A 27,089-nucleotide genomic window follows, 5' to 3' on the forward strand; every position below is an offset into this window, starting at 1 on the left:
CACTGATGCTTCCTTTACCAATGAAGACCAGCTCATGCTGGCCCACAATTCCTTGTGGCGACAACATTTAAAGGGACCCACTCATCTAAGCGTTCAGAGAAACTGAAAAAGGAGCAGTCATGTAAGTTACCAAAGCAATAATCTGCAATGAACAACTTCATCTAAAACTCAAATGTGCTTTTTACAGTCCATTTTCAGAAACGTATAGTTCGTTCCCCACCACGGCAGACGTCACTGACTTGCACCACCTTTGCATTATTATGACGTCACTCATATGTATGACTAGTCATATGTATGACTGCCACACTAACGTAATCGCCTTTCATTAACTCCTTAAGGAAGCCTCCTAACACCTTTCCTTAACCCCATGACGTCATCCAGGGTTAAGGTAAAGTACAGAGATAAGGAGACAGGAGGGACTTTTCGGACATACTCAGGGCCTCTGGGAGGCCCGTGACGTCAGTGTATTCATGACGTGTATGATCGTCAGAGAGTTCACTTTACAGCGCCAGCTGACCACATCTGTCACAAGCTGCATGAAGATAAATATAATTGTGTTTATTTAATAGCAGTTTTGTCAACCTAACGTGACTATGGAGGAGAAGACAAAGACATTTGGTTGCAGATTTATTGTCTAAACAATTTCCCAGACGGACTTTTCCAAGAGGTCATTGAACGCACCACAGCACTCCAAACGCACGGAGGTCCGATGCACTTTACTCACTACTGCTATTATATTATTTTCAAGTCCAGGAAAAGCTGACGTTTGTCTCCCTCCACGACCCCAACAAGCTTCAGGAAAAACAGCCGCTTCTTTATGCAGCTGCAGCAGGAGAAGACACGTGAACTTGGATGTTTTTTCATTCATAAAGGTATTTATTCTGGCTACACGAGTATCTATCTGTGGTGCAAAGGCTTTTTATATTGTATTTCTACATGGTAACATGGTTTTTGTAGCCATAGAACAGTTATTGAGGGGTGGATTGACTCAGACCAGCAGTGGGTCTGAACTGCGGCCGGAGGAGCCTTTCCTGGTGCCACAGTGTCACACATGGTTGTGTTTTACATAGAAGCTCTTAAATGCAACTTCAGTGATGCAGGACGTTGTTGAAGTTGGCCCCCATTGATCTTCATTAGTTCTGATAGGTACTTCATGTGAATCAGCCAACTTTGTTTTGATCACCTGATCCTCTGCACCAGGAATGACCTGCTCCACTGACAGTCCACTCAGTTATTAGTCAGGATTGGAAAAGGAATATATATATATACTATGTGTATGTGTATATATATATATATATATATATATATATATATATATATATATATATAATTATTTATTTTTTTTAATAAAATTAAGTTGCCTTCAATCGTCTCCTCTGAGTGTAACTTTACTACAGAAGAAGGTGACAGCAGGATTCTTGCATGAAGTGAATCTCATAAAATAGCCATCCTCAGCTGGAGCTCTGCCACGAGACATAAAGGTTCTTAAATCCGCTGGAAACGTTTGACATTTAACAGGCCACGATTTTGATTGACTGCAGTTTGGCATTGTTAATAGACATGAAGCTGATGTGTTCAATGATTCTGTTGTGGTTTTTATGAATTGTATTGACTTGTTCATACATTTTGTCTTTGACTTTCAGTTCACTTCAATTCAACTCAACTTTATTGATATAGCATCAAGTACAGCACAGTCACTCGGGCCAGGCAGGTTGCTGTCAGTCCAATGGGAGCAGTTTGGGGTTGAGTTAGGGATTGAGACCGTGGCTCTGGTAAGGGTTGGGGATACAAACCTCAGATGTGCTCACTGTTTTACACAGACTTCTAATTTGAAATAGTGACAGAAAGTAATAGCGTTTGTCAAAGAAGCATGTCAACCAGTCAGTCTGAGACAGTGAAATGCTTGTTACACTACAACATTGAAGTGAAAACGACAAACTTTGCTTGTGTTTTGGTTCTTGATTCACACGACATTGAGTGCCAGTTAAAATGCACTTCTTGAAAACAGCTTCCTCAGTGATTTGATTTCTAGATGAACTGCGTAAAGGCGGTCAAGACAACATTAGATTTCACTTTCTGGGAGACTCAGGCTCTGTTCACGCGAGCAACTTAATGAAGACAGAATTCTTAAAAAGATTCCCATCCACACTGGAAACATCGGTGTCCACACAACACCAGGAAAACGTCTGAAAACCATGTACTACATATGCCAGACCTACAGGTGGCGCTGTAAAGGCTGCTACAGAAATGCAAATGGAGAGATCGACAAATCGAACATCATCGCCATATTAAAGCTTGATCTGAAGCAGAAAGTCCGCCATTGTGTGCGTTTTTTCCCGTCAACATGTCAACGTTGAAGGGTCATTTTTAAGTTTCTCCACTCTGGAACCCATTTTCAAACCTGTTTGTCTGTTGTCCGGCTCTTAAATCGCCGCGCCGTGTGGATGATCTGCCAGCAGCGATGCGGTTACAGGAAACAGCGTAGTCGTGTGGACGGGGCCTCGGTGGGGAAGTGGGGGAGATCATTATATTGAATTTTGTAATCCTGTGGGAACACTTGAATGAGCTTTTTCTCAGGATTCCAATATTGTTCTGTGTGTTCTCAAATGTGCTTCACTCCAGGAACACAGTACGTTGGGAAACCAAATCATAGGTGTGTTGTCTTTGCATTTGTTTATTAAATGCTGTTGTTTTTACTTCATTCTGCTGCCAGAAGGTGTCCAAGTACCCTAACACCAGCTCACATGCGGCGGTCACTGTGCGCTGTGTTGTGTGTTGGATGCTGCAGTTGTCCATGTGACACCACACTGGACAGTGTTTGAATGACTCACCGTTTCCATGTTGTGCCTCAGCGCTCAGGCGCTCCCAGCCAAGGCCGGCTGACGAGAAAGTGCCGGGAAGGTGCCGCGTGACTGCGAGGTAAAGCTCTGGCTTCCCGCTCTTCCGGCTGCCTTCCTGCTCCTCCACAGAGCAGGGGGTGGATGTAGGGGGGGCGGAGTCTTTGTCGGTGGGAGGAGAGGGAGGGGAGGATAATAGCCCGAGACTCTCCAGGTTGACCGTTGTTCTGGAAACACACCGGCGAGCTGGTGCACAGCTGAAAGGAAGAGACGTGCAGCCACCGGCCTCTGGCAGGACTCAAACACTGAAACTCAAGCTGAAGTTAAAGAGCAACTTTAGGATCTCGTTTGTCCTGTAAGTTAACTTTATATTCCCTCATTGTTTGAGCAGCCCACAGTGCTGGTAGTGTTGACACAAGGGTGTACTGGAAACCCCTGTTGCTTAGGAAGCTATGGACGGAACATTTTACATTAGAGTGTGAGGACTGACTATTATTTCTATTCTGTCTATTCATTGAAAAACCTCCAAATAACCTGGTTTACATCCTCAGAGAGAAACAAAACTCTGTTATGATAAAGGGAACTATTGTCTTCTTCTGTCTCTCTTTCTGTGCTCCCTTGTGCTTGAAGACAGAATGCCAAATCTAAAAATACTTGTCTTGATTATAACATTTGGCAGCTCCGCTCCAGAACTATTTTCACTCTCGCTGCTGCAGGAGGGTGAAAGTCTACAGCATGCTGACACAGTTGATGCACTCGTCCTGCACAACTTGGATGTTGACATTTTAATTCAAGCCGCAGAGGAAAGTATTCCAGAGCAGCCGGTGTCCGCTTGGCTTCACCATGTTTAATTTCTTGAAGAGAAGTCACCTCTGTCTGTTGTCTGACTGTTAGCACCTGTGTCAATGGAGGCAGGCAAAGGGTTAACACAAACCGTCGCCTGTGTGTGTGTGTGTGTGTGTGTGTGTGGCTCAGGACAGCAGTATGTGATTGCATCCACGCCCGTGAGTCTCTGGAATGTGTTCATCACCCTGTCATAAGAGGGGATATTTTCTCTCTCCCTTCATTTTTTTGGTGCCTTCAGGCTCCAGCGCCAAGCGTCAGCGTGACTATAGAAGTGTGTGTCCTGTTTAATATGCAGTTGTTTGGCATGCGTATGCAAATGTGTGTGTGTATGTTTGTAATTGTTTTCTAACAAATTAGCAGTGAGACTGGAGCTGAGAGTTGTTGTCTCCAAACACTGATTCAGTAAATATACTCAGATATACAAACACACGTTTTGTGATTCTCAGCCTTATTCACACAATGTAATAAGGACGTAGATTCATTTTCAGCAGCCTCAACTCAGCCACAACTGCAACTACAACTCTCTACCCCAGTGATTCACCACTATTTTCTTGATCGACACAATTTTTGCCATTCCAAATGCTGCCGGCCCTCCAGCTCCACTGCACCGTGCACAATTACTCAACCGTTGAAGGAACCTCACAAGCACACTATGTTAAATCCAGTTCTTATATTTAGTGACGATGAGTTCCTTTCCTCTGAGGATAAACTCTCTGGGTTTACACGTCTCTGCGTGTTTCTTGGTTTCAAACTTTCATTCATCAGTTCTTCACCACAAAAGAACAATTCAGCTTTACTTTTGCCCTTTAGTTCAATAACGCCATATATTATGTAACTCTGGGTTTTTTTGTCTTGACTGTTTCATCTTCTTCTTTAAGGCACACACTGCGTGATTTTCGACAAGATGAAAGATTAAAGATTGGATCATGGGAGAATCATTAGTAAAAATCTGTGGTTGTGGCGGCGCCATGTGCCAGGTTCCCCAGACGACCGAGGTGATGCTCGTCCGCCTGTGATGAGTGTCGGACAGTGTCAGATATTTGGGGCGATGGTGGCTGCTGCTGCCACCTGCAGCCTGTTTGCTTTGTTTACATGGGTTGTTTAGTTGGAAAATGAAAGACCACAACTGTAGATGCTAATGTGAAAAGCTAATAGATGCTAACAAGACTTCTCTCTCTCTCTCTCTCTCTCTCTCTCTCTCTCTCTCTCTCTCTCTCTCTCTCTCTCTCTCTCTCTCTCTCGTTTCTTTTCATTGGGACTTCTTTACAAACACAGAAATGCTACAATGCTGATGCTCCGTTCATATTTCTGTTTGGGGCGAGTTATTGTTCCACGGTTGCGTATTACGCAATCAGTTGACGTGATTCAGTGATGCGTGAATGTACAACCACACGTGGTACAGTCTGCACTCAGCGGACTTCTTGTCATACCTTAGCTTAAGTTGTATTTGTTATTATGCATTTGGAACAACTTTAAAAAATCGGACACGCTCAAATAATTTAAAAGGCGGTTAAAGCTCACCACTTTTGAAAAATATCGAGCTCAGGAAGGGCGAGAGTAAAAGTAACTGTGTTCCTTTAGATGACAGTTTATGTTTGATTTCTCAGGAATGGCAAAGAAAATATAAGTTTTTCTTTCTCTTACTTCAATTGCAGAAGCTTTATGTATATAATGTACATTATGTACAGGATGAGGAAAATGTGTTTAACTTCAGCCTAAACCGTTCAATCTTCCTCTGTTTGTTTGTTTTTTTCTTTTTCCTTGTTGTTGCGTTGTGTATTTGATTGACCAACTGTGACTAATACGATTGTTCAAACCGCAGTGTGTGGAAGGCTTTAGCCTGACTCTCCATGTTCAACATGCCCTTGTCCTCACAAAACTTCTAAACTCTAACTCTTTAAAAATATTTTTAGATATTTAAATGAATGATGCACTTTTGACATACAGACTTAACATTTGTAGCTTTCTAACATAATTAAATGGAATACTGAGTCACCTAATTTTAACACATGAAAAAAATGTTATACCCCTTAAAATGAAGAAAACTTTGCGAGCCATTATGAATGTCTGGAGCAGGAGGACTCCCCAGGTTGGGAATCACTGCTTTACCTCACCTGACATGGAGCATCTCCTCAGCTACAAACATCGACACATATCGACAAACATCCATGTCGGATTTCCTCAAACGGCTGACAAACCTCTACACTGGCACTGATCAGCTGAACAATGTTATCCTGATATTCACATCCACAATTTATATATTGTGATAAATAATGTCTGAACTGTGATACATTCTGTCTCTGTGCACTCCAGTGCTCTGGAATGAAAAAGGACAGAAGGTTTCAGGTATGAAAGATGTGTGTGATTTATTGCACTTCACTTACAGAAGATGAGGAGTGACTGGTGGTGCAGCTCTTGTCCCGTTTGACTCTCTTTATTGGAACCGTCAGTTTTGTTTTGCCAACTAAAGAATCGAGTGCTACCAGCCGGGACTAAAACGTCGACTGCAGAAGGCCGGCTGGAATGTTTGTGTGCCGGCTCTGGACTCAGTTGTTACTGCGGGTCATCAAGTCTTCACGCCCTCCTCTTTCTCTGTGTCAAAGTTCCCTCTGGGGAAAACCCTGACACCCGGGTGTGTGTTAGCACCTTGTGTGTTGTAGGAGGATTTGACCACAGTCACTTTACCTGACGGTGCAGTAAAATAGACAAACCCCATACACAAATACTCGGCCGCTTGAAGTGAATCGCAAAGGAAGAAAAGAGCCGGTTCTGTGTTCCCTGCAAATATTACCAAGAAACCTGCCATTGGTTTGACTCTACATGCACGTTTTCTGTTTATCTTGTTCTCTACATATGTCTTCTTTTCCCCCTATTTTCTTTAAACTAATGTGTTCATATGACAGATGTTATAATATGTTTATTGCCAGTGCTTCGGTTTAGGCGTCCCGAGGGAAGAGTCAGCCACCTGCTCTCCACTGATTACCTACTCAGTCAAGATGCACACACACACACACACACACACACACACACACACACACACACACACACACACACACACACACACACACACACACACACACACACACACACTCAGGAGTGTTCTGAACCCATCTCCATTCCCCCTCGGGACTGATTGTGCATGGATGTGTGTGTTTCCTGGGGCGGCAGACGCAGACAGTGATGGGCAGAGGTGGAGGAGGTGGTGGAGGAGGTGGAGGAGGGGATTGGGTGCGTTCCATGCGAAGAGCGAGCTGCTGGATGTTATAATAACCGTCTGCTTCTGGTTCAGTGGCTGTCTTTGCCGCTGACGAGACTCCAGTGAGCCGAACAGTTGCGTAACGCCGAAGTCCCGACCCTTCAGTCATGCGTGTCCGTTGGCTCCTCCGCCCAGACAAGAGCCGGGTTCTGCTGGACGGAGCAATGTGGCCTGAGCTGATAGCCGCCCGGCACTGTGTGGCCACGCCACGGACAATAAAAGCTGCAGCTCGGACCACTCCGTCTTCATTAGCTGACTTAGGATCTTCCCTAACCAGCCCTCAAAGCAGGTGGCTGATAACCTTTTGAACTCTCCTTTTAAGCTTTTTATTGACTTAAAAACTGAAGCCAGGATGTCCCAACGGGGTAATGAATGAGGTCTCATGTCTCACAACAACCGTTCTAATGCTGAACGGGTGGATTCCACATTAAGTCTGACCACCATTCATCAAAAAGACATTCAACTGTGCTTTCCAGAAGCTGGTCACATTTAATCATTATTACTCCTTTTATTGTCTATTCTGTCTCGTGGGGTCGGGGCGTCAACTTCAGAGAGACACAGAGAGACACCTACCAACCCCCCACCCCAGAAAATGAGGAACCGTTGCTGGTTTTACTGATTCATCTTGCTACTAATGGCTGTTCAGTTCTGGGTTCCAGTATTATCAGTGCTTCTTCTATGATAACAACTCTGCCGCCGCTTTAATTAAATGCAAATATTTATTACCCCTTTGAAAAAAATGGAGTAACAATAAAGTGCATGTAAAATTGACACTTTTCAACGCTGTCAGTCAGACTGGATTTGATTCTCTGGTTGTTTTGCCTCCTGAGCTGTGTTCAACGTCCCTTTCCCAGACAAATGTCTGGAATTCAATGAAACTGATGAGTAGAAATGTGGAAATCCAGTGGAAGTGTCACGCTGGTTTCTTGTTGACTGACTTTGGATTGCGGCCAAGAAAACACTGCAGATATTGTGTTTCTCTGCAAAACATTGTTGAACGTTACCTGGTGTGTGAAATGAAATTAGATTTCTTTCTTAATATGTCAGAGAAGGTGACTGATTAGAGGAATAACAGAAATTTGTGTCATGTTTTATGAAAACGGAGATTTTATTTTTCAGTTTTCGGCATATTTGTGAAGACGACTAATAGGCCTCGAGCACAACAGTGGTGAGTCACTGAAACCGACTTCCAGAATGCAACGATTTTGAAATGCACGCATCACCGTCACTGTGCAAACAGGGTGAACCAAAGCTGCTGAGAAATACTTGTGCAATAAGGTCAACTTCAAGAGGTTTTCCTGCACATGAACATGTAAATCAACAACAATACCTCGAGCAACTAAATAACACACAGGGCTTCTTCAGCAAAGTGTACATTTACTCAGCCAACTTAGCACATGTGCAGACACATATATTGTAAATACAATTGAGTGGATCTTTATGATGAGGAAAGACAATTCAAAGGAGCTTGACTGTTTCCTTCGGATTGCTCTCTTCATACAAGCATGCATGCTGGTATTGCAGAAACACAGCACCTGCTTGTGGAATGACATGCACATTTGGTGCCATTTTGCCATCTGAATGTAAACTTTTCTGAAACAAAAAGTCAAAAGTAAAGCAGTTTGCAGTTGATACTTTCCATGTAATCCACCAGTTACTGTCAGTTACTCTTTGTGTCTGTTAGAACTAGAATGATTGCCTTTGACAATCGTTCCCCCTGGAGGTTTTTGACAATCTGGATCTCACATTGAGTTTGACATTGTCATCGGACATATTTTCTTTCTATCAAATTGGCAAAGAAGAATATGGTTTTTTTCCCTCACGTATCTCAAAACAAAGATTTATTGCTGCTTTTTACAGTACAGACATTACCTTTGGGTGTGGTATTTGTAGAAAGTACAAGGGCAAGGTTTGTACAACAGGAAGTTTCTGCCATCTTTGGATGAATTCTTTTGGTCTTGTGCTTCTCTTCAGACAAAACTATGTTTTTCTTCCTTCAGCCATGTGGTTAGCATGAAAATATTAACTTCGCTTATATCTCTAAAAGTGAAGCTGAATATTTTCATGCTCTCTTGATTAGGTTGTCCGGTGGTTTAGTACTACCGGTATGTAGCAAATGTGTGTTAAGCGTTGAACTTGGAGCGCTGACCTCTAAAGGTATAGCCTTAAGAAGGCTTAGCTTAGCCTTTAGCAAGACACTGTCACAATCCTTTGGATTAGTTGTCGGGTTTTCCATTAACCTTTAACTCTTTCACTTTCAGAAAGTTAGAGACAAGACCTTTTTTTTAAAACTATAATACACTTTATTTGAAGGCGCATTTCTCGGCACTCAAGGACAAACAAACATTTTCATATATGGACTGTACACGTTAAAAACAGTCAAAACAACACAATAGAAAGGGCAAATAACATCAAATGGAATCTGCACTTTTGAGCTGATGTGTTTTGAGTTCTGATTTGAAATGGAGGAATGAATGTGTGTTTGTCAGTTGGGGTGGTGGTGAATTCCAGAGGTTAATGGAGGAAGAGGAGGAGGTTGTGAACAACTTTGAATGTCAATGGGAGGATCTTGAATTGAATGTGAAACTGAACGTGGAGCTGCTGGAGGAGGGGAGGAGGGGAGGGATGTGGTGGATGGAGGGAGTGACGACAGGAGCAGCTGAGTTCTGGAGCAGTTGGAGTTCATGGAGAAACTTTTGAGGACGAGGATGGTGGTGGTGTGGGGGAGGTGCCGAGACTATTGATGTTTTGAAGGTGGAAGTAAGCAGACACAGCAATGTCGTTGACATGAGAGTGAAAAGATGGCGTGTCGGGGAAGACACCAGACTCCTAACATCGGGGGAGCGTGAAACAGAGGAAGTTGTCACCGTTGAAACAAAGGCGGTTTATGTTGGGTCAAGTGGATTTGGGCTCCTCAAGGGGGAGAACCTCAGTTTTATTGGAAGTCTAGGCTGAACCAGGTGTTTATTTCAGCAGTCAGTGAGGAAGTTGGGTGGGTGGATGAGGGTTTACTGGTGAGGTAGAGCAGGTTGTCATCCGCGTAGCAGTGGAAATGATTTACATTTGCGGAAGATATTGCAGAGAGGAAGGAGGTAAGTGATGAAGAGGAGGAGGCCCAGGACTGAGCCCTGAAGCACAGCTGTGGTGACGGAGGAAGGAGGGAGGGATAGAAAGGATTTAAGTTGAGTGAACTGAGTGAACCAGGGAGGTGAGCCAATGGAGGATAGTGTGAGGAGGAGGAGGATGTGACAGCTGCTATCAGGAGGTGTGTGCTGTGGACTGGAGGAAACTGGACTGCAACTGTTCATGCAGGTTGCTGCAGGACAGGTGAGAGCAGAGCTGCGAGGCAACAGTTTGTTTTTTTCTCAGGACTTTGGAGATGAAAAGTAGATTAGAGACAGAACTGTGTTTGGTGAAGTTGTAGGGGCTGTAACCAGGGTTTCTTTTTTTCCAGAATCGAGACGATGGCAACAGTTTTGAAGGATGTTGGAACAGTTCCAGAGTGAGAGAGGATGACAGAAGTGAGGGGGACCATACAGGGTCTTGGACTGGTCATGTGTGGAGGGGGTTCAGTGGACAGGTCAATGGTTTGGATGTCTGGATGAGCACAGTAGCACTGTACGTGTGCATCTGTTGCGTCACCCTGTTGTGGTGTGGCCTCTTAAGATGCAGTAGGACATACTTAGGCTTCTCATTGTTTGTTTTAGTGGTGTTGTTTTGTTTTCTTTTTAAACACGGGTTACAGCGTGCTGCAGAGGACTCCCGGTCATTGTGGGATACCTCCACGGCAGTTGCCAGTTCATTGTGTACAGGCTTCAACGGCGCAGAGGCAAGTGCCCAGAAACAGATGGCTTGACCAAGAAAAAAACAAAATGGATAAAAAAGATGGACCAACTGGACACGCAGACACCCCAGCTTGAGTGTGTGTTGGTTTTTCTGTGCCTCTCACATGTTTCCTGTAGTGAGATGCGTCACTGCCTCCTGCTCGCGGCTCCAGCAGGCCGAGAACCTGACAAGTGACTGAATCACCTCACAGCTTTCAGTGAAGGTCACTCTTTTCCAAAGGACGTTTGTCACACTGAGATTCTCCTCCATTACTCAGAGTTTCACATGATGTACTTGTTTTGAACAAGATCGTGCATTCCCTTCATCACGAAGAGGGTTTTTTTTAATAGCCGCAACAGAGTTCCAAGAAGTTTTAAAGACTATTAAAAAGGCTTAGAAGTCTCCATACAGAAAACAGATAGAAACCAACCTGAAACAGGTATAAATCAAGTTAAAAAGTCAATCAGTACTGCAGGTTAATAAGCCTCACCAAGTTCAAGAAATGTCAGAAATTAGAAAGAGCCCACCTAAAAATCAGAGAGAAACTAGTAGAAATCAAAGCCATCAATAGCTAGAAGTCCAAACCGAATTAAACCTAAACCATCAGATAAATGGGAACACGTCCAAATAATACATCACACGTTCACAACTGAGTCAAACCAGATTAAATGCTGAGCTCAGGCCAACAATTCAAGACAACTCAAACAGTTTTCACTTTAGATTTCTTTTTAGATTTTGTAGTAAACTCTTTGTGATCTAATAATTGGAATTATTAAAAGTTTTTAGATGTTCAACAATTTTTCAAAAGGGCAAAAACAGTACTTTTTTGGAAATCGCCACTTTTTCTGGTCTTATTCATTCTTTTTCTGAGCTTCACATCACAGGGTGGAGTTTCTCTTGTTTTCTATACCATCGGGGGTCAACGTCCGCTGAGCACAAGGCCACTGTGATACGACAAGCCAGCCGACGTCACTGAACACACACACACACACACACTGAACTGATTTCCTCACGCGTCGCCGTTAGTTCAGTCACTCAGTAACTTGCTTGAAAATATCAACAATGCAAACTGCCCTCAGTCACGAGCGTCTCTGTAAAGAACAGAAAACCTCCTCATCTCGTCACTTCAGCTTCTTTTGAACATCTCTGTTCATAGACACGTTAAAAATCACACCCTGTCCCCTGTTTCACTTTCTCTCTCTGCTCAGAGCGAACGACTCACATTTATAGACACTGACACCGTATGAAATACAATCTGAGAGACACACACACACACACACACACACACACACACACACACACACAAAGACAGCAGACATTATACGGCATATCATTACCAGCTAATGTGGTGGTTGGAAAAGTAGAAGCAGCCAGATTCAGAACAAAACAGCAGTTAACATAGTTCGGTGATAAGCGAGTTTCCATGGCGGAGCATGAATTCCTCGGGTTTTTGACGCTGTGGTCGACGTCTTCTGGAGACGTCAGCTGTGTTCATGTGGAACGGCCGAGCGGAACATGAGTGGAAAGAAAGAGGATGGAAAGTTAAAGAAAACAAGGCAGACTGGCTGAGGGATGTTTTGGTTTCTTGGGAAGTTATTTTCTGCATGCTCAGCACTTGCAGGATATTCCAGATATTTTCTAGCGAGCTCTCAGTGATGTGCTGTAAAGTGTGGCAGTGGTTCCCCAGATGGAGTCTGAGAACCCTTCACAGGGTCGCCAAACATCACAGGGTCGAAGGTTCTGCCTACTTTGTCCATGTTAAAATGAGATAAGCACACATTAGAGAAAACATGACAAGACTTGTTTTGAACTCAAGGACAGGCCTGGGAAACTTCCTATTGTTTGTATTTTGACTGGATGTTTTGGTTCTGCTGCCTCCTGCCACTGCGAGCACACCTACCAGGATATGTGTTCGTTATGTCTTTCAGTAATGGAGTTACTTTACGAGTACTGTCAATAAAAAGTACTTACTAACACTCGTGTGACCCTTGTAATAGTTTTCTCCAGTTCCTCCGATTGTTATTGTTAATGTTAGCTTAGCATTAGCAAGCTCCTCTGGTAAACCAGTTTAGTGAAATAACAACAGCTGCTCTTCATAGAATTCGCTAACAAAAGACACAGAGAGACATTTTTCTTCATATTAAAAAAAAATTTGTGCATAATTGACATTATAGTCATTAGTTTACAACGTTATGACAAGTATTATTACACATAGTTAATTTAACCTGTTAATTATCACACTGCACTTAAATTGTTCTAGCATGAGCTTACTGGTGCTTTTTTAATTTAACTTGACATTTTACTCAAATGTAGTTGTAGCATTCCAGTTGTTTTTGCAGCAGCTCTTTGACAAAATAAATAAGATTTTAGTTCACATGCGACTCACAATAGCAAGATGAATCTGAATGTGCAGGGAATACTTGCACATTCTTGAAATGTGAACTGTGTCATATAAGTTGCTCTGAGTTTACCTTTATCACACCAGCAGTTCATTGATTCTCCACAACATGGAAGCCAGGTCTGCTTCACGCTGCTCACTGGAAGGCAGCCGACAACAACCTGAAGAGGCTGGAGCGGACGTTCACGAGCTCCATTCCACAGATTAGAGTCATGTTCTTTAATATGGATGTACTGTTTATCTAGAAAAGTATTTTTGTCATCATACCCTTTCACACCACCATAAGTTGGGGTCCTACTGCCCACTGCGAGTATTGATCTGGTCGGTAACATGTTGAGACTCGACTGGATCGACGGCACCGATGGTTCAATGCCTCGTTCACTGGTCATTAGAAGTGCGGAGGTGTTGGTTGCACGCTTATCAGTGGCGTCCTTGAGCTGCCTAATCCTTTTACATACGGAATTGAATGACAATAGCTGATGTTCTTAAACGTGACCATGTTTGCATACAGAGTGCTCATATCACTGCCAGCCTGCAGAGAAGAAGAGTGGGTCTGGATTTGCATACTTGTAGCAGCTCTGATCTGTGTGTCGTTGGTTTCTTTGTCCACCTCCGGGGTCCTGCGAGGTAACAGAGCCCAGTGGATTGTGGGGGATTACAGTTATCAGGAGAGATGGGTTTACTCCAGTGTGGCGGGAATCTGCTGCCTCTCTTTGTGTTTATGGGATTTATCCAGCACAGTAATCATGTTTGTCAGAAGCCCGTTGTACTCCATAAGGGACAGTCTTTAAATTACAGCTGGGCTTGTTGCAGTTAAAGACAGAAAAGAGGGCAGGCTCGTGTGCGAACGCCCTTCAGACCGTCACACATCAGACACGGACATGTTTGCCTCCACATTTGTCTTCTGGGCACAAGGAAACAACCCGGAGTCCAACCGAAGGTTGGCTGTTCTTAAAGAAAATGGTCTGTTTGTGGACATGAAAAGGCTCTAAATCTGGCTCTGAAGGATGTGTTTTCTCCGTTTCCACCGAGGCCTCCCTGAGGGTAATGACAAGGCCGCAGCATACTAAACCTGAGGTGGCCGAGGTCTGAGCAGCCACGCCACGCTTCTCCTCAGGTTGAGTTTCCATTAGTGGACACAGTCATTTCTATAATTACCTGGAGCTTCTGCTCTGACGCTGAACTTCTCAGGGTGGAAAAGACGGTTTGTTACACGTTGACAAGAAAAAGCCAGAAAACTCTTTCAAATCTTCATGGTTTTGCAAGAATTGTTCCTAAATTTAAACCTTCTCTATGTAAGGTTAGGTGTAAGGCACTAAGGTATAGTTTAGGTCAAGATATGACTGTTAGTTCAGGAAGGTGTTTCTACAGAAAGCGATGAGATTGACTCCGGATTGCAGCACTATAAGGTCCATGTGATTGTTTCAGACTTCCTCCTGCGGCTCAAATACAACTCCTCCTTTGTTATCTTGTCAGAGCTTCTCTTTATTGCCTTCATTGTTTCCATCACAGGTTTTGTTTCGTCTGTCTGCACTCCCTGGGGACTTGAGGCTTTCGGTCGCCTGATGTTTGAGAATCATTATTTTCTGGGATGCAAATGTGTTTAATTTAAGACCGGCTATTTTAAACTCTCCTTTGGTTGGCGCAGGCTGCAGATGAAAGTGCGTCGCGCGCAGTCTCACGAGCTGCCGGCACCTGAAAGCCAAAACGTCCACGAGTGAGACGCTCGTCAAGGATGAAGAGGGGGAAGAGGGTCACATGCTGAGGAAGGCGGGAGGAGACGGTGGCTATAAAAAGGCAAATTAAACATGTGTGGAAAGATGTGTTGCAGGAGGGGCGAGGGGGGCGAGGGGGAGCGTGATGTAACTCTGGAGCGTAATGCTGTAAAGGGTATGAAGTGATGGGGGAGGTGCAGGGAGGGATTGTTTTTCAGTTCAATGAAAGAAAAGATTAGTTGATGAACTGAAACCAACGGAAATATGAGAGAAACACCAGAAAGGTTTGAATTTTGACTAAAATTATCTTTTGAAAAAATAATCGTACTACACTGAATGTTAAAACTTAAGACTAATTTGATTATGTTGAAAGGGAATGTTTTAGTTTTGTATTTGATACAAGCTTCTTTGCTTCAAAACAGTTCAAGCCATTTTGTATTTCTATTATTAACTTTATTTATATGGCTACTTCCATAAATGAAATGCAACTCAAAGGGACAAACAGCAGAGAAATTGATTAAACTGAATGTCTTTTTTAGCTGTGTAGCTGTGCCTGCTAGATGCTACGACGCATACTTCTAATACTACTGTTATTGCCTCCTGGTAAATAAAAATCAAAAATTTCTGCACATAAAAACGGGAGGAAAAAGGGATTCAATCGTTTTTAAACTTCTATTACACAAAACAATTGTTAAATAGCAGGCTGGAATATTTTCAGGGAGAAAGATAAGATAAGATAAGATAAGAAAGATACGAAGCTGCTAATCCAGGAAGGGATTTTTAGACCAAAGACAATGGACTGGTGCTGCAACAGGAGCGATACGCTCCAACCGTCCTGTTTGATTTGGTATTGGACGGATGGATTTAGTCGATCAGTGAACCTTTGAAAAACACATCTTTCTTTTCTCAGCATCAATATTCCCAGTGAATGTTACTGAGGACAAAAGCGTAATTTTGATGACCTCAGTAATATAAATGTGGCGTGAGTTGCATACAGAACGATTACATTTACAAAGGACTTTAAGTTTGCACAAATATTGACAGAAATGTGGAGTAGTGGCGATTTTAGTGAGTGTCAAAGTGAAAGCAGAAGTCCTGGCTGGTTGTTGGGGCCTTCGGGCAGCGCCACATGGAAAACTACAACAGGCACTCGGTTTAGCCCTGACATCCGCCAACGCCACATTTCTTTGCGGAACTGAGTTAGCATCGCTAGCATGATAGCCGTCAGCTCATTTCGATGCTAACAACACCAATAGCAACATGGCCGTGTTAAACCCAGATAAACCACTACCCGAGGCAATGCGTTCACACCGGTGTTTCTGGATACTGCCCAACACGAGGTTTTAGCTGTGTGCTCGCAGCGTCCGTGCTGCAGACTGACGGCGCGCCGCCGAGCTCCAGCAGGAAATATCTCACCTCTCCAGAACCTGTTCCATCACAAGATCTAATGGGTTGGTCCTTCGAAGAACCCTGGAGATTCAGGCCAGTGGATTTTGTAAAGAGTTGGGGTGAATAGATACATACATGCATACATACATACATACATACACACACACACACACACACACACACACACACACACACACACACACACACACACACACACACACACACACACACACACAAACACGAACCGTTGATTACCCACAGACAAATGCTTACTTTAGTTGGTGAAGGAAACAAACTGAAATCCCAGCATGACTTCTGAACAATTTAAAAACCATTTCAGTGTATAATACCTACAACCACGACAAACCACTGTCTCTCGTTTAACACGTGTTGCTGGTATAACATTAACAAGTGGCCATCCAGGTTGAGACTGGTTCACTTTTTCTCTTGTAATTTGTTGGTTTTAAGCTCCAGTGTGACACAAAGCAGAAGTCCTCCCTGGCCGTCGCTTCACATAGGATTCTGTCATTACTCTTTCCTGTCTGTGGTGAATTCTGCGGTCAAGATGCTACAAAGTACTCTATAGTTTCATATTCATGTATACGTAAAGTGGGATTGTTGTCTTTGTCGGGTTGTAAACCTGGAAATGTTTGTTAAAGGAACCAGTTAAAGTGCTAAAGTGCCTATTTAGGCAGGTTTGGGTTTGAAAATGACCCCCCGCCCATTGTTTGTACACTATTCACACTGTCTTCTGCCTTGAAGACAAAGACATGAACAAGAGGAACAGTTGTGCAGCCTTTCAGTGTTCTTCATAGTGTTTTCATAGCCCCCCACCGAGCTTGATGCAAGTCAATGTAAGAAATTGCATCTGTTTGGCCCATTGCACTCCTCCTCCTCCTCCTCCTCCTCTCCCTCCTCCTCCTCCTCCCCCCTTTCTCCCTTTCAAAGGACTTTCGTTTGAATGAAGGCCTGCCTCAGTGTTTTTGTTGAGCTGATGGGCAGAGGAGGGGGGTTTGGATTGGCCACGGCCTCGTCCCCAGCTCAGCCAATGAGGGCCAGCGTTACGCCCCGGCTGCCGGCCCAGGTGGGAGGAGCCAGACGTGAGGTTTAAAGCCTGTCCCGTCTGCTCCACTTCAGTTGATAAAGAGCGTCCTACCCTGTCTGTCAGCTGGCGAAGTGTGTGAGTGTGTGTGTGTGCGTGTGTGTGTGAGAGAGAGAGTGAGAGAGAGACAGTGTGTGGCTCACAGTGTGTGTGGGATGCTTTTTTGTCAGAGCTGACGCGTCCTCTGACTTGGACTTGTCTTTTTCTGCCTTCACCAGTGGAGTTTGTTCCCGGGACACGTCTGGACGCACTCAAACGGACCTTAAAGCAGGTTGGAGTTCCAGCAGCTGATCCTGCAGAACCTTCCTGGATAAAGAACCGCCATCAGTCTGCAGCTGCCCCCATCCTCGCCCCCGGGTCACCGCTCAGCCGATAGAGGTAGTCTGGACGGGTCTCAATGTGGAATTTGACCCCTGGTGACCCCGTCCAGCGAGTAGCCTTTCACTGAGACCGGGACTGGGAACCAGGACGGGCGACGAAGCTCGAGGGGCGACGGAGAAGAAAGGAGGAAGAAACGGAGAGCAGCAGCAGCAGCGCAGCGACCGGTAAGAAGTTAAAGGGAGCAGAGGGAGTGCAAAGGGGGGAGGAGTGGGAGGAAGAGAGAGAGAGAGAGAGAGAGTACAATAGAGGCTTCTCTCTTAAGCTGGGAGAGGAGGATGATTGCCCCGTTCTCGTCCACCTCTCCTTCTGTCAGAAACACATTCAACAGTTCAGGATCAGTCTGCTCCGCTTCTCCTTCACACTCACATCAGGTCCAACATCATCCACTTCCTCCACGCTCTTATTCGAGCCTCCAGCTCCTTCACATGTTCTTTCCATCTCATTTAAGAGGCTCTCCGAAACAAAAACAAAGACCGACAGCACAATAAGCACACACACATGACACACAGATAATTTGCACAACTATAGGTTAAGTTTGTGTAATAACAACGTGGATCCATTCATATAAATATCTTTACAACTTTAGCAGAGTCTGGTGGCGAAACCAGTTTAAAGTCAAGAGTTGAGGTTCTTTAACGTGAATGTTTACTTGACAACACAAAGTGGTTTAATAACAAAACACTTATTAGGTTATTTTAAGTGACGATGAGTATGTTAAAGGTTACTAGGTGTCAAACACACGAACTATACTAGTATATCGTACGACGTACATCAAGAGGCTTTATATTTTATAGAAGCGTTTTGGCCCATGAATATGTATATTTTTGAAAGTATATGGAATGTTTTAAAATGCCACGTGGTAAAACCACAAACATTTTAACATTGACGTGTATGAAACTAACTCTACACAGAGTGCATTTACAGACTGTTTAGTTCACCACTGAATCCTGGCCAAGAAATATGAATATACATGATGGTAAAAGTGGATCAGATTTCAGAGAAAGTCAAGTGGTGCTGCTACAGAAACACGATTCAAAATGAGAGGTTACTTCAGGCTTCAGCGAGAACGTTTACAGGCTATTCCTGGTCAGACTGGATTAATTCTGTATTTACACCAGAAACTGTGTATCCCTGGACTCGCTCAAGTCCAGTGTTGTCAAACACGTCCTGGGAGCCTCACAGCTGAATTCATAGTTTCACTTTTTAAAACCTGACATTAATGTGCTTTTTCAGTGAATTATTTAATGACTGAGAGTCTCAATCTTTTATTGAGAGCTGACATATCCGTATTCATTCCAGCTAGCAGAGTAGCATTAGCATCCAAGCTAAACGATATCTGCTAACAGAAGCAGGAATGAAGCCACATGCTTCTTTTGTTTTTGATATAGTTTACCCAAAGAGGCATCGTTTTAAACACCACAAAACAAGATGTTTTGCAAACAAGAAGCATCTTTAAAAAGCATTTTAATGTCGGTGTATTTTTCTTCAGGACTGTGAAGGTTCTGTAACTGGCTGGTGTGTGGGCTGAGCTCTCAGTGATACGGTTTACGTTTTCCGTGTTTCCGTGCTGAACCTGTGGTGGACAGTTTGATGTTGGTGGCCACGTGTTTGCTACAACTGCAAAGAAAATATGTGGAAGCGTGTTATTCAGTGGCTCTTCAGTCAGTTTGGGCTGTTTTTGGCCCCTGAACGTCTCAATCATTCATCCTCTCTGCTATAACTGTTTTAATCTATCTATCTATCTATCTCTCTCTCTCTCTCTCTCTCTATCTATCTATCTCTCTCTCTATCTCTCTATCTATCTAGAATATAACCTACAATACAAAAATGTCAAGAGATGACGATGTGTTTGAGCTTCCTGTTAACAGTCCGTTTTCTCTCGTTAGACCAAAGTTTAACCACCTTTCCTTTTTCTTTCTTTTTGTGTTTTCAATCACATACATGTGAGCCGTTGCCGCTAGCAGAGTTTGAGAAACTGAGCTGTTTGTTGACTTTGTGGTTTTTGGTCATTTGGCTTTGCTCTGGTTCGGACTGTTTACACCCAGTGGGACATCAGACTGCAATCATTGAGTGAAATCTCTTGGAGTTCACTCAGTCTTCTGCCAGTGTGTGTGTGTGTGTGTGTGTGTGTGTGTGTGTGTGTGTGTGTGTGTGTGTGTGTGTGTGTTTAGGTGTATGAAGCAGAATGCACAGCTGCCACATGTACTTATTGTTTAAACATGCCAGCTAGTATTTATATCTTGCGGTTTCACAGTTTGATATTTTAATGTGCTAGTAGTTTTTTTAGCAGCTTGCAAAGCTGTCATTGGTGATTATGATTAACTCGCAGGGACACAATCTGGAAACTCTGACTCATAATATGTTGTTGTGAAATATAAAATAACTTCTGGTCGTTTTGCTGTCCCAGTGGAGAATGCTGGGCTTTGGATTCATGTGATTGACTTGAAGAAACCGTTTGGTCTGAGCAGGAATTTACCTTCAGGCCCTAAATAACCAAACACGGCCCTGTTTGTCCCAATGGTGTGAACTTTTAAAGTGGTATTTTTACACGAGCTTATAAACTGGAAGAATGAATCAAACAGTGGCGGTCTTTCTGATGCACGCACACACACACACACACACACACACACACACACACACACACACACACACACACACACACACACACACACACACACACACACACACACAGACAAAGAGTACATTAAAACTTGATTTTATTCCACAAACATCTCTGATAGTCCTTTTTCTTCTTCCTCCCAGCCCCTCCAGAATGCCGGTGGAGACCCTGCGGCCCTCCGATGGTCGTCTGGCCGGCGTCCCCTTCACCTCAGCCATGCCCTTCAGAATACTCACCAAGGGTCCGGATTACTTCCGGCGTCAGGTGGAGCCCGGGGCCCGAAAACTGAGCGCCGTGGAGCGTCTGGAGGCGGACAAGGCCAAGTACGTCAAGAGCCAGCAGGTGGCGCTCACCCGCCAGGCCCCCATCAAACCCCCCATCATCCGCAAGCCCCTGGTTCCGCCGGGCATGATGCTGCAGTACCAGATCAGCAGTCCTGTGGCCCGGAAAGCCCCCCACTGCCCCGCTGACACGGAGAACAAGGAGGGGCCGGGCGAGAGGAGGAGGCCGGCTCTGAACCTGGATATTCTGAATAACCTCATCAATGACGTGTGCGATGGACCGTTGCCGTGTTCCCAGTCCTCCTCCTCCACCTCGCCCTCCTCCTCATCGCCGTCATCGGGAGCGAAGAGCATCGGCAGCAGTTTGTCAGGAGAACCGGAGAGGAGCAACCGGCTCCTCAACAACCTCAAGCCTTTGAGCCACGCCACCGCCAACTCCTCGTCGGCCTCGTCCGGCACGTCCTCCCCGCTCAACAACAACCTCCGGGTAGAACTCGCCCGTCGCCCACCCCCTGTCCCAGCACGGGTGCCCCGCTTTGGGGTCCCGGCACCTTACAGCTCCCCGAACTCGGTGACGGTGCGGCGGGTGGACGTCCGGCCTCAGGCCGAGATCAGGAAGCCGCAGAGAGCCCAGCTGCAGCCCCCCCTCAGACCCAGACAGACTGCTCAGGGCCAGGTCGCACACCCCCAAGTCCCGCCGCCGCCACCGCCCCCTGCCTTTCAGAGTCAACCCCACCCGCACATTAACACGCCCTCCCAAACCCTGCCCTCCCCTCCGGCCTACCTGCCGCCCGGCCCCATGGTGGTCCGAGCCATCCCGCCCGCCTCCCCCGCCTTCACCCGCATATCCAACGCCAGCTCCAAGGGCTCTGCCCGCAAGCACCCGGCTCTGCACCGCTCCAAGTCGGACCTGAGCGACCGATACTCGCGCGCCACCGCCGACCTGGAGCGCTTCTTCAACTACTGCGGGCTGGACCCGGAGGAGGTGGACGGAATGGGCGGGGTGGAGCGCTTCACCAGGGCCAACTCGGACATCGTGTCGGTGTCCAAGCTGCGCAGCGTCAGCACGCCCAGCTCGGACTGCGGCGACGAGGCCGAGCGGGCCAGGGAGGACGAGTACGACGAGGACGGACCCGCCAGGGCCAGCGAGCGCGTCCCGTACGGAATCTCCGTCATCGAACGGAACGCCCGGGTCATTAAGTGGCTGTACGGCATCCGTCAGGCGAGGGACACCAACAGTGCCGTCTCCAACGTGTAGACTCAAACGGACTGGAAAGACTTTGAAGGAGGGAGAAGCCCGTGCGTCCCATCTTCTGCTGCCTTACGTCACACACGTGTGGACAATCCTGTCCCCTCTGTCTGTTTTGGATGCTACACATCAGACTTTTCTAGAACGTGGGCTGCAGGTCAGGACTGCTTCCCTTCGGACTGAACGGACGAGGTCCTGCCCTTTTCCTTCACTTGATTTTGTACAACTTTATTGGTATACGAAAGCAATAACGGACTGGTAAAAATGATGGTGAGGATGAAGATCAGTGGGTCCTCTTGTAAAGGTACTCCGTGTATGTGTGTGTGTGTGTGTGTGTGTGTGTATGTGTGTATGCGTTAGTATTCATGCGTGTTTACCAGAGAGCTCAGCAGCACAAAGCCAGACTGGGCTACAACTGGTGCAGTGACTGTTGGGTAAGTCAATACTGTGAAACCTTCTCCAATTAAAAAAAGAAAATCTTCCATGAACACGTTGACATTTCTTTGGGCTGTAAGACTGTTATTCTACGAGTTCGTGTTCGCATGCCGGTTTGTTCACTTATAAGATGTTATAGGGTCCTTCATCACAAACGGTCACTCTCACGCTGGATTCGCCTGCGACACGCTTCGGGTTACGCTAGAGGAACTGGGTCCCGGTGTCTGCATATGAGAAGCACATGACGTCCCGGCTGGATGGTTGAAGGAGGTGTCGTGTGAAAAGGTCGTCTAGTCTCCAGAAACAGGGGGTGAAATGAAATCAAAGTATGAGTGAAAGGTGTCCTCGTGGATAAAAGACAGAACAAAAAGGTCTGTAGTGTTTGAACACATCTGCAAGCATCTCAGGAAGATGACGTGCTGATCAAAAAAGGACCAATATTTATTTGGAAGATGTAATAATGTATTTTGTAATATTGAACGCCTTCGTGTACAGAATCTAATCTTCGTTCTGAAGTGCAATCCGATGGTATTTACTTTAATTTAAAACAGAAGCGACATCACGCAGACATATGCTAACACGCTGCTTCCCAGTTGCCTCTGCTGCTTTGGATTCCTAACTTGGAAAAAGCTGCTTCCTTGAAAAACAAAAAACAGATTGTGTTTTACAGAAACCCCAACATTGCAGATCAGGAAACATGATGGACACATTGAGTTAGAAAACTGTAACTGTACTTCGACTCCACCACATCGAAAACAAATGTGATTTCCGAACACTGAAGTGACGTTTGGGCTTATTTACACTCCACACTCAATCAAGGCGACACACAGAGACATTCAGCTCTCCTCTGTCTTTAGTTCGTCTGTATTTCTGTCCGTCTGCAGGAACTTACCAGTATCAACCAGCGGAGCAGTACCACTGGCAGCCATAGGGGGCAGTGTTCAAACTACAGTGTTGGAGCACCTGTGTGAAGTTAGTTAACGTCCTTCCAGAACACAAACCGCCATCATTATATCGACCATTCACTTCCTTCTTTGTTTAAATAAAAAAAAAAGAGAGCACTTCACTTCTTTGTGAGTTGATTTAGAGCAGAGAGAAGCACACTTGATCTGAAGTTGGTAGTTCGACCCCCTTAAGCTCCGTGGGGGGCCCATTGCTCCTCGCATGTATATCTGAGGTTTACCATGAGTAGGATGGGCCAAATCTTTCTCTGGTGAGAATCAAGTATTCATTAAAGCATCAGTATCATTTAAAAAGCACAGTTGGAAGCACCCGTATCTGTTTCTGTGCTTTTGTAGAGCATAAATGAGCCACAACTGTGTGAATGAAGCACTCCTGGACAAGGTGAGGCTGTGTACTTATTTAAAGTGTGTCTCCTCCCTCTGCTTCCTGTCGGACTCTCAGGATATATGGGGGAGCTGAAGCGTGCTGCTGAACCCGGCACTGGATGCCCAAAGAGTCTTCAAGTGAGAAATGCTTTATCATGGCGTGTTCTAAACAGTTAATAAAGACATGTTCAAGTACCTTTCCTGTGCACCGTTTGTATTTTTTCAATCTGATCTGCTCACTGCTCCTGCACTTTATGAACCGCCTCCTTCTTCACGAGTCCAGGGTTTCTAACCTAAAGCCCGGTGGTAGTCCAGAAGGTGTTTGGCCTTTCAAATCTCCGCTGCAGCTCGTCTGGATGGATCAGCTTTACTGTGGGTCTCTCAGTCAGTTTCTCCCGCTGCTCTGGGATCAGTAACTTCACTTAATTGCTTGTTTGAAATTACACACATGTGTTGTGGCCTCCTACCTCCACCTCTGTACCACGCCCTGTTTAGGAGCTCAGTGGCCTTGTAAAACAGACACACTGAAAATGAATGGCTGTGAAAAACATGCTTCAGCAAATCAAACATCCAACATCAAGCCTGGATGCATTTGTAATGCATATATATATATATATATATATATACACACACGCAGTAATAATACATACATACACATACACACAGTAATATAACATGTCAGTTATATAAAAGGAGCAAAATAAGTTGGGTGTCGCTGAGGCGCTGGTGTCCAATGAGTGAGCTCAGCAGATCGCATTGTCGATATTGTCATGTACACGTTTTCATTTTCTCTCAGGCAAATGCTTCAAAGCATGTGTGTGTGTGTGTGTGTGTGTGTGTGTGTGTGTGTGTGTGTGTGTGTGTGTGTGTGTGTGTGTGTGTGTGTGTGTGTGTGTGTGTGTGTGTGTGTGTGTGTGTGTGTGTGTGTGTGTGTGTGTGTGTGTGTGTGTGTGTGTGTGTGTGTGTGTTTCGGTACCTTCAGCCAGTGGTTGGTCGAGAAAAAAAGAACAGGTGATTTTTTTCCACATATTTGTCATGTTGGTTTCATCACTCACAAACAGATAATAACTTAAAGCACATTTAGTCTGAGTGTTGTGCCGTGACAGATGTAGTCGTCCTCGCTCCTCCTGTCTTTTAAACTGTCCTTGTTTTGAGCCAGTGGCACTCAGAGGATGACAGACGACCCTCTGAACATGACGACAGTGATTTCTGGGTCCCGATTCAAACCAGGCCAGGGATTTTAATACATGAGCAGCAAGTTCTGCTTGTTTTTCAGCCAAAACCTGCTCCAGCGTGCAAAACCCAAATGAATGTTCACTGAACAGCCAAACTACAATCAAGCCCTCAGTCTTTCCTCCAGCAGGCCGGATGTTCCTCATCAGGAAGTGACACGACTCAGGGAGGGTTAGAATTTAGGTTCAAGGTATTTTCATCTGAAAACCTCCATTTAAAATAGTTAAAAAGTCTTAGTTTCTCAATTATGTCCTGAAAATGAACCATAAAATGACCATGTCCAGCAGATGTGATGAACTCATTTTAAATAAAGATCCATTTATTTCTCATGAAAAGTTCTTCACTGGGTGATAAAAAAACAACCCTGAAAACTATTAACATAATCTAAATCGTAATCGTCTTTTTTCTGGAGTTTAGCTGAGATTCACACTGATTTACTTTATTTTCAGTTGGGTTTACACAGGTTTTTCCTCGTTTTAGACTGGGATTACACTGCTATTTCTTTGGTTTAGACTGAGTTTATACTGTTTGTCCTTATTTTAGACTGGGTTTATCTTAATTTGCTGTAGTTTAGACCGGGTCTATGCTATTTTTCCTCATTTCCCCCCACTGGGTTTCCACAGCTATTTCTTTAGTTGAGATTGGATTTATAAAGATTTTCTTAATTTTAGGCCAGGTGTACCTTAGAAACTCAAAACTGAGTTTGAACTGGTACTCCATTGTTTAAACATTGTTTTGTATATATATATATAGGTATATATATTAGGACCACTCCAAATGTTTTATTGCAAATCAGTTAAATAACATTTTATACTTTCAAAATATATGTATAAAACACTATAAGAAGTCTTTTATTCTGACGGAATCGGTGAAGAAGAAGAAAAAGTAAATAGTTGGAGGAGAGTCAAAGTGAAGATGCTGAAGAGGAAATACTGTGTCCACTCATGTGTTACTTCTTATATTGCTGAAATAATGAAGTGTTAAATTTAGTCACAGCATGTAAATAAAGCAAGTCAACATCACATGTAATAAGTGGTTGAAGCTCCATGGCTCTGAGCCAGGCTCCTCCATCGCTGCAGGTCAAAGCTGAACACCATCCAGGAGGAATTTTTCCTTCCAGACCAGCTTCCGCTCCGTCAGGTTTTCAGTTCGTCGGCTGGGATCGGCTCTCTGAAGCCATCCTGTGGTCATTTACATCCAGGTTCCTCGTCAATATCAGTGGAATCCCAGTCCACAGCAGAAACGCCCAGCGTCGTCATTTAAAAACACTGTGAGGGTGACCGCTCCAGACCTTGTGGGCAAAGCAGCAGCGACTCCACCATACTTCATCACAGACCGTACGGAAAGCGATGTGTGGTTCTGTCACAGTTCAGCATTAGTATCATCAGCCTCATGAGTTTCTCAGCAGCATTATGAAGTGCCAAACCTCAAAGTTGGCTTTTTATCTAATCTGTATGAAGGCTGCTGAGCTTCGGCTGAGATTTGCTAAGATTAACACCATGAGGAGCAAAACTGTGGCATTGGACATGCTGGTGTTCAGTGGAAGATGTTATCTCGTCGTGGGTGTTGGGTTTTGTGCCCTCACTTACATTTTTGGGTTTATTTTGAGTTATCCCATATTACAAAATCAATGGTGTATTTCTTTTCATACGTGCTGCTATTATATGTTATACGATTATTCCACGTGACGTAAATACCTGCCTGGCCGACGTAAATATGTTTTATTTTCTGTTCAATTTACGGTAAAGTGTCTGTGTTTCTAAAGTGGGAAATCTGAAGTCAGTGACGTTCTCCGGGTGATCATACCTGAGCCTTCAGGCTCCTTACAGGTTCATCCAAAACACAAATGAGCACTTTTCAAAGCTGATATTGACTTTATACATCAACGTGGAATATCAGATCATTTCATGGCGTCTGTGAACAGACAGTGACTCCATTCTGATGACGCACACTCTCACATCACTTCACTTCTTCAAAGCGCTCTCTTATGCAACCGACTCGTCAGTGTGGCATGACAGTTCCCTTGTTTTCGTGCCGCGGCAGCCTCTCCGTTACATAAGCAGGAGCTGGACACCTCTGCTCGCTCCCTGAAGCGGGCTGGATGGCCGAAGCGGGACGCTTTGGGTTTCAGGAGGGAAACACATGTCCCGAGAGGATGAGACGCCTCCTCCTGCTGCGTTCTCTCCTGTGAACC

The 27,089-nt window shown here is 44.8% G+C and overlaps 1 protein-coding gene across 1 annotated transcript; it reads left to right on the forward strand.

The window, feature by feature from the left end:
- The first annotated feature begins 3,051 nt into the window (after nt 1–3,051).
- Nucleotides 3,052–23,847, forward strand: LOC308130674 (protein FAM110A). The gene is made up of 3 exons (XM_080497099.1): nt 3,052–3,192; nt 17,587–17,913; nt 20,513–23,847. Exon 3 carries the CDS (start codon nt 20,523–20,525, stop codon nt 21,906–21,908), a length of 1,386 nt encoding a protein of 461 aa, XP_080353225.1. The 5' UTR covers nt 3,052–3,192; nt 17,587–17,913; nt 20,513–20,522; the 3' UTR covers nt 21,909–23,847.
- The last annotated feature ends 3,242 nt before the right edge of the window (nt 23,848–27,089 follow it).

This window comes from Blennius ocellaris (genome assembly GCF_963422515.1).
Source record: "Blennius ocellaris genome assembly, chromosome: 5".
Lineage (NCBI taxonomy): Eukaryota > Metazoa > Chordata > Actinopteri > Blenniiformes > Blenniidae > Blennius > Blennius ocellaris.

Coding starts and splice junctions, on each gene's coding strand:
- LOC308130674 (XM_080497099.1), top strand. CDS start 20,523: ATGCCGGTGGAGACCCTGCGGCCCTCCGATGGTCGTCTGGCCGGCGTC.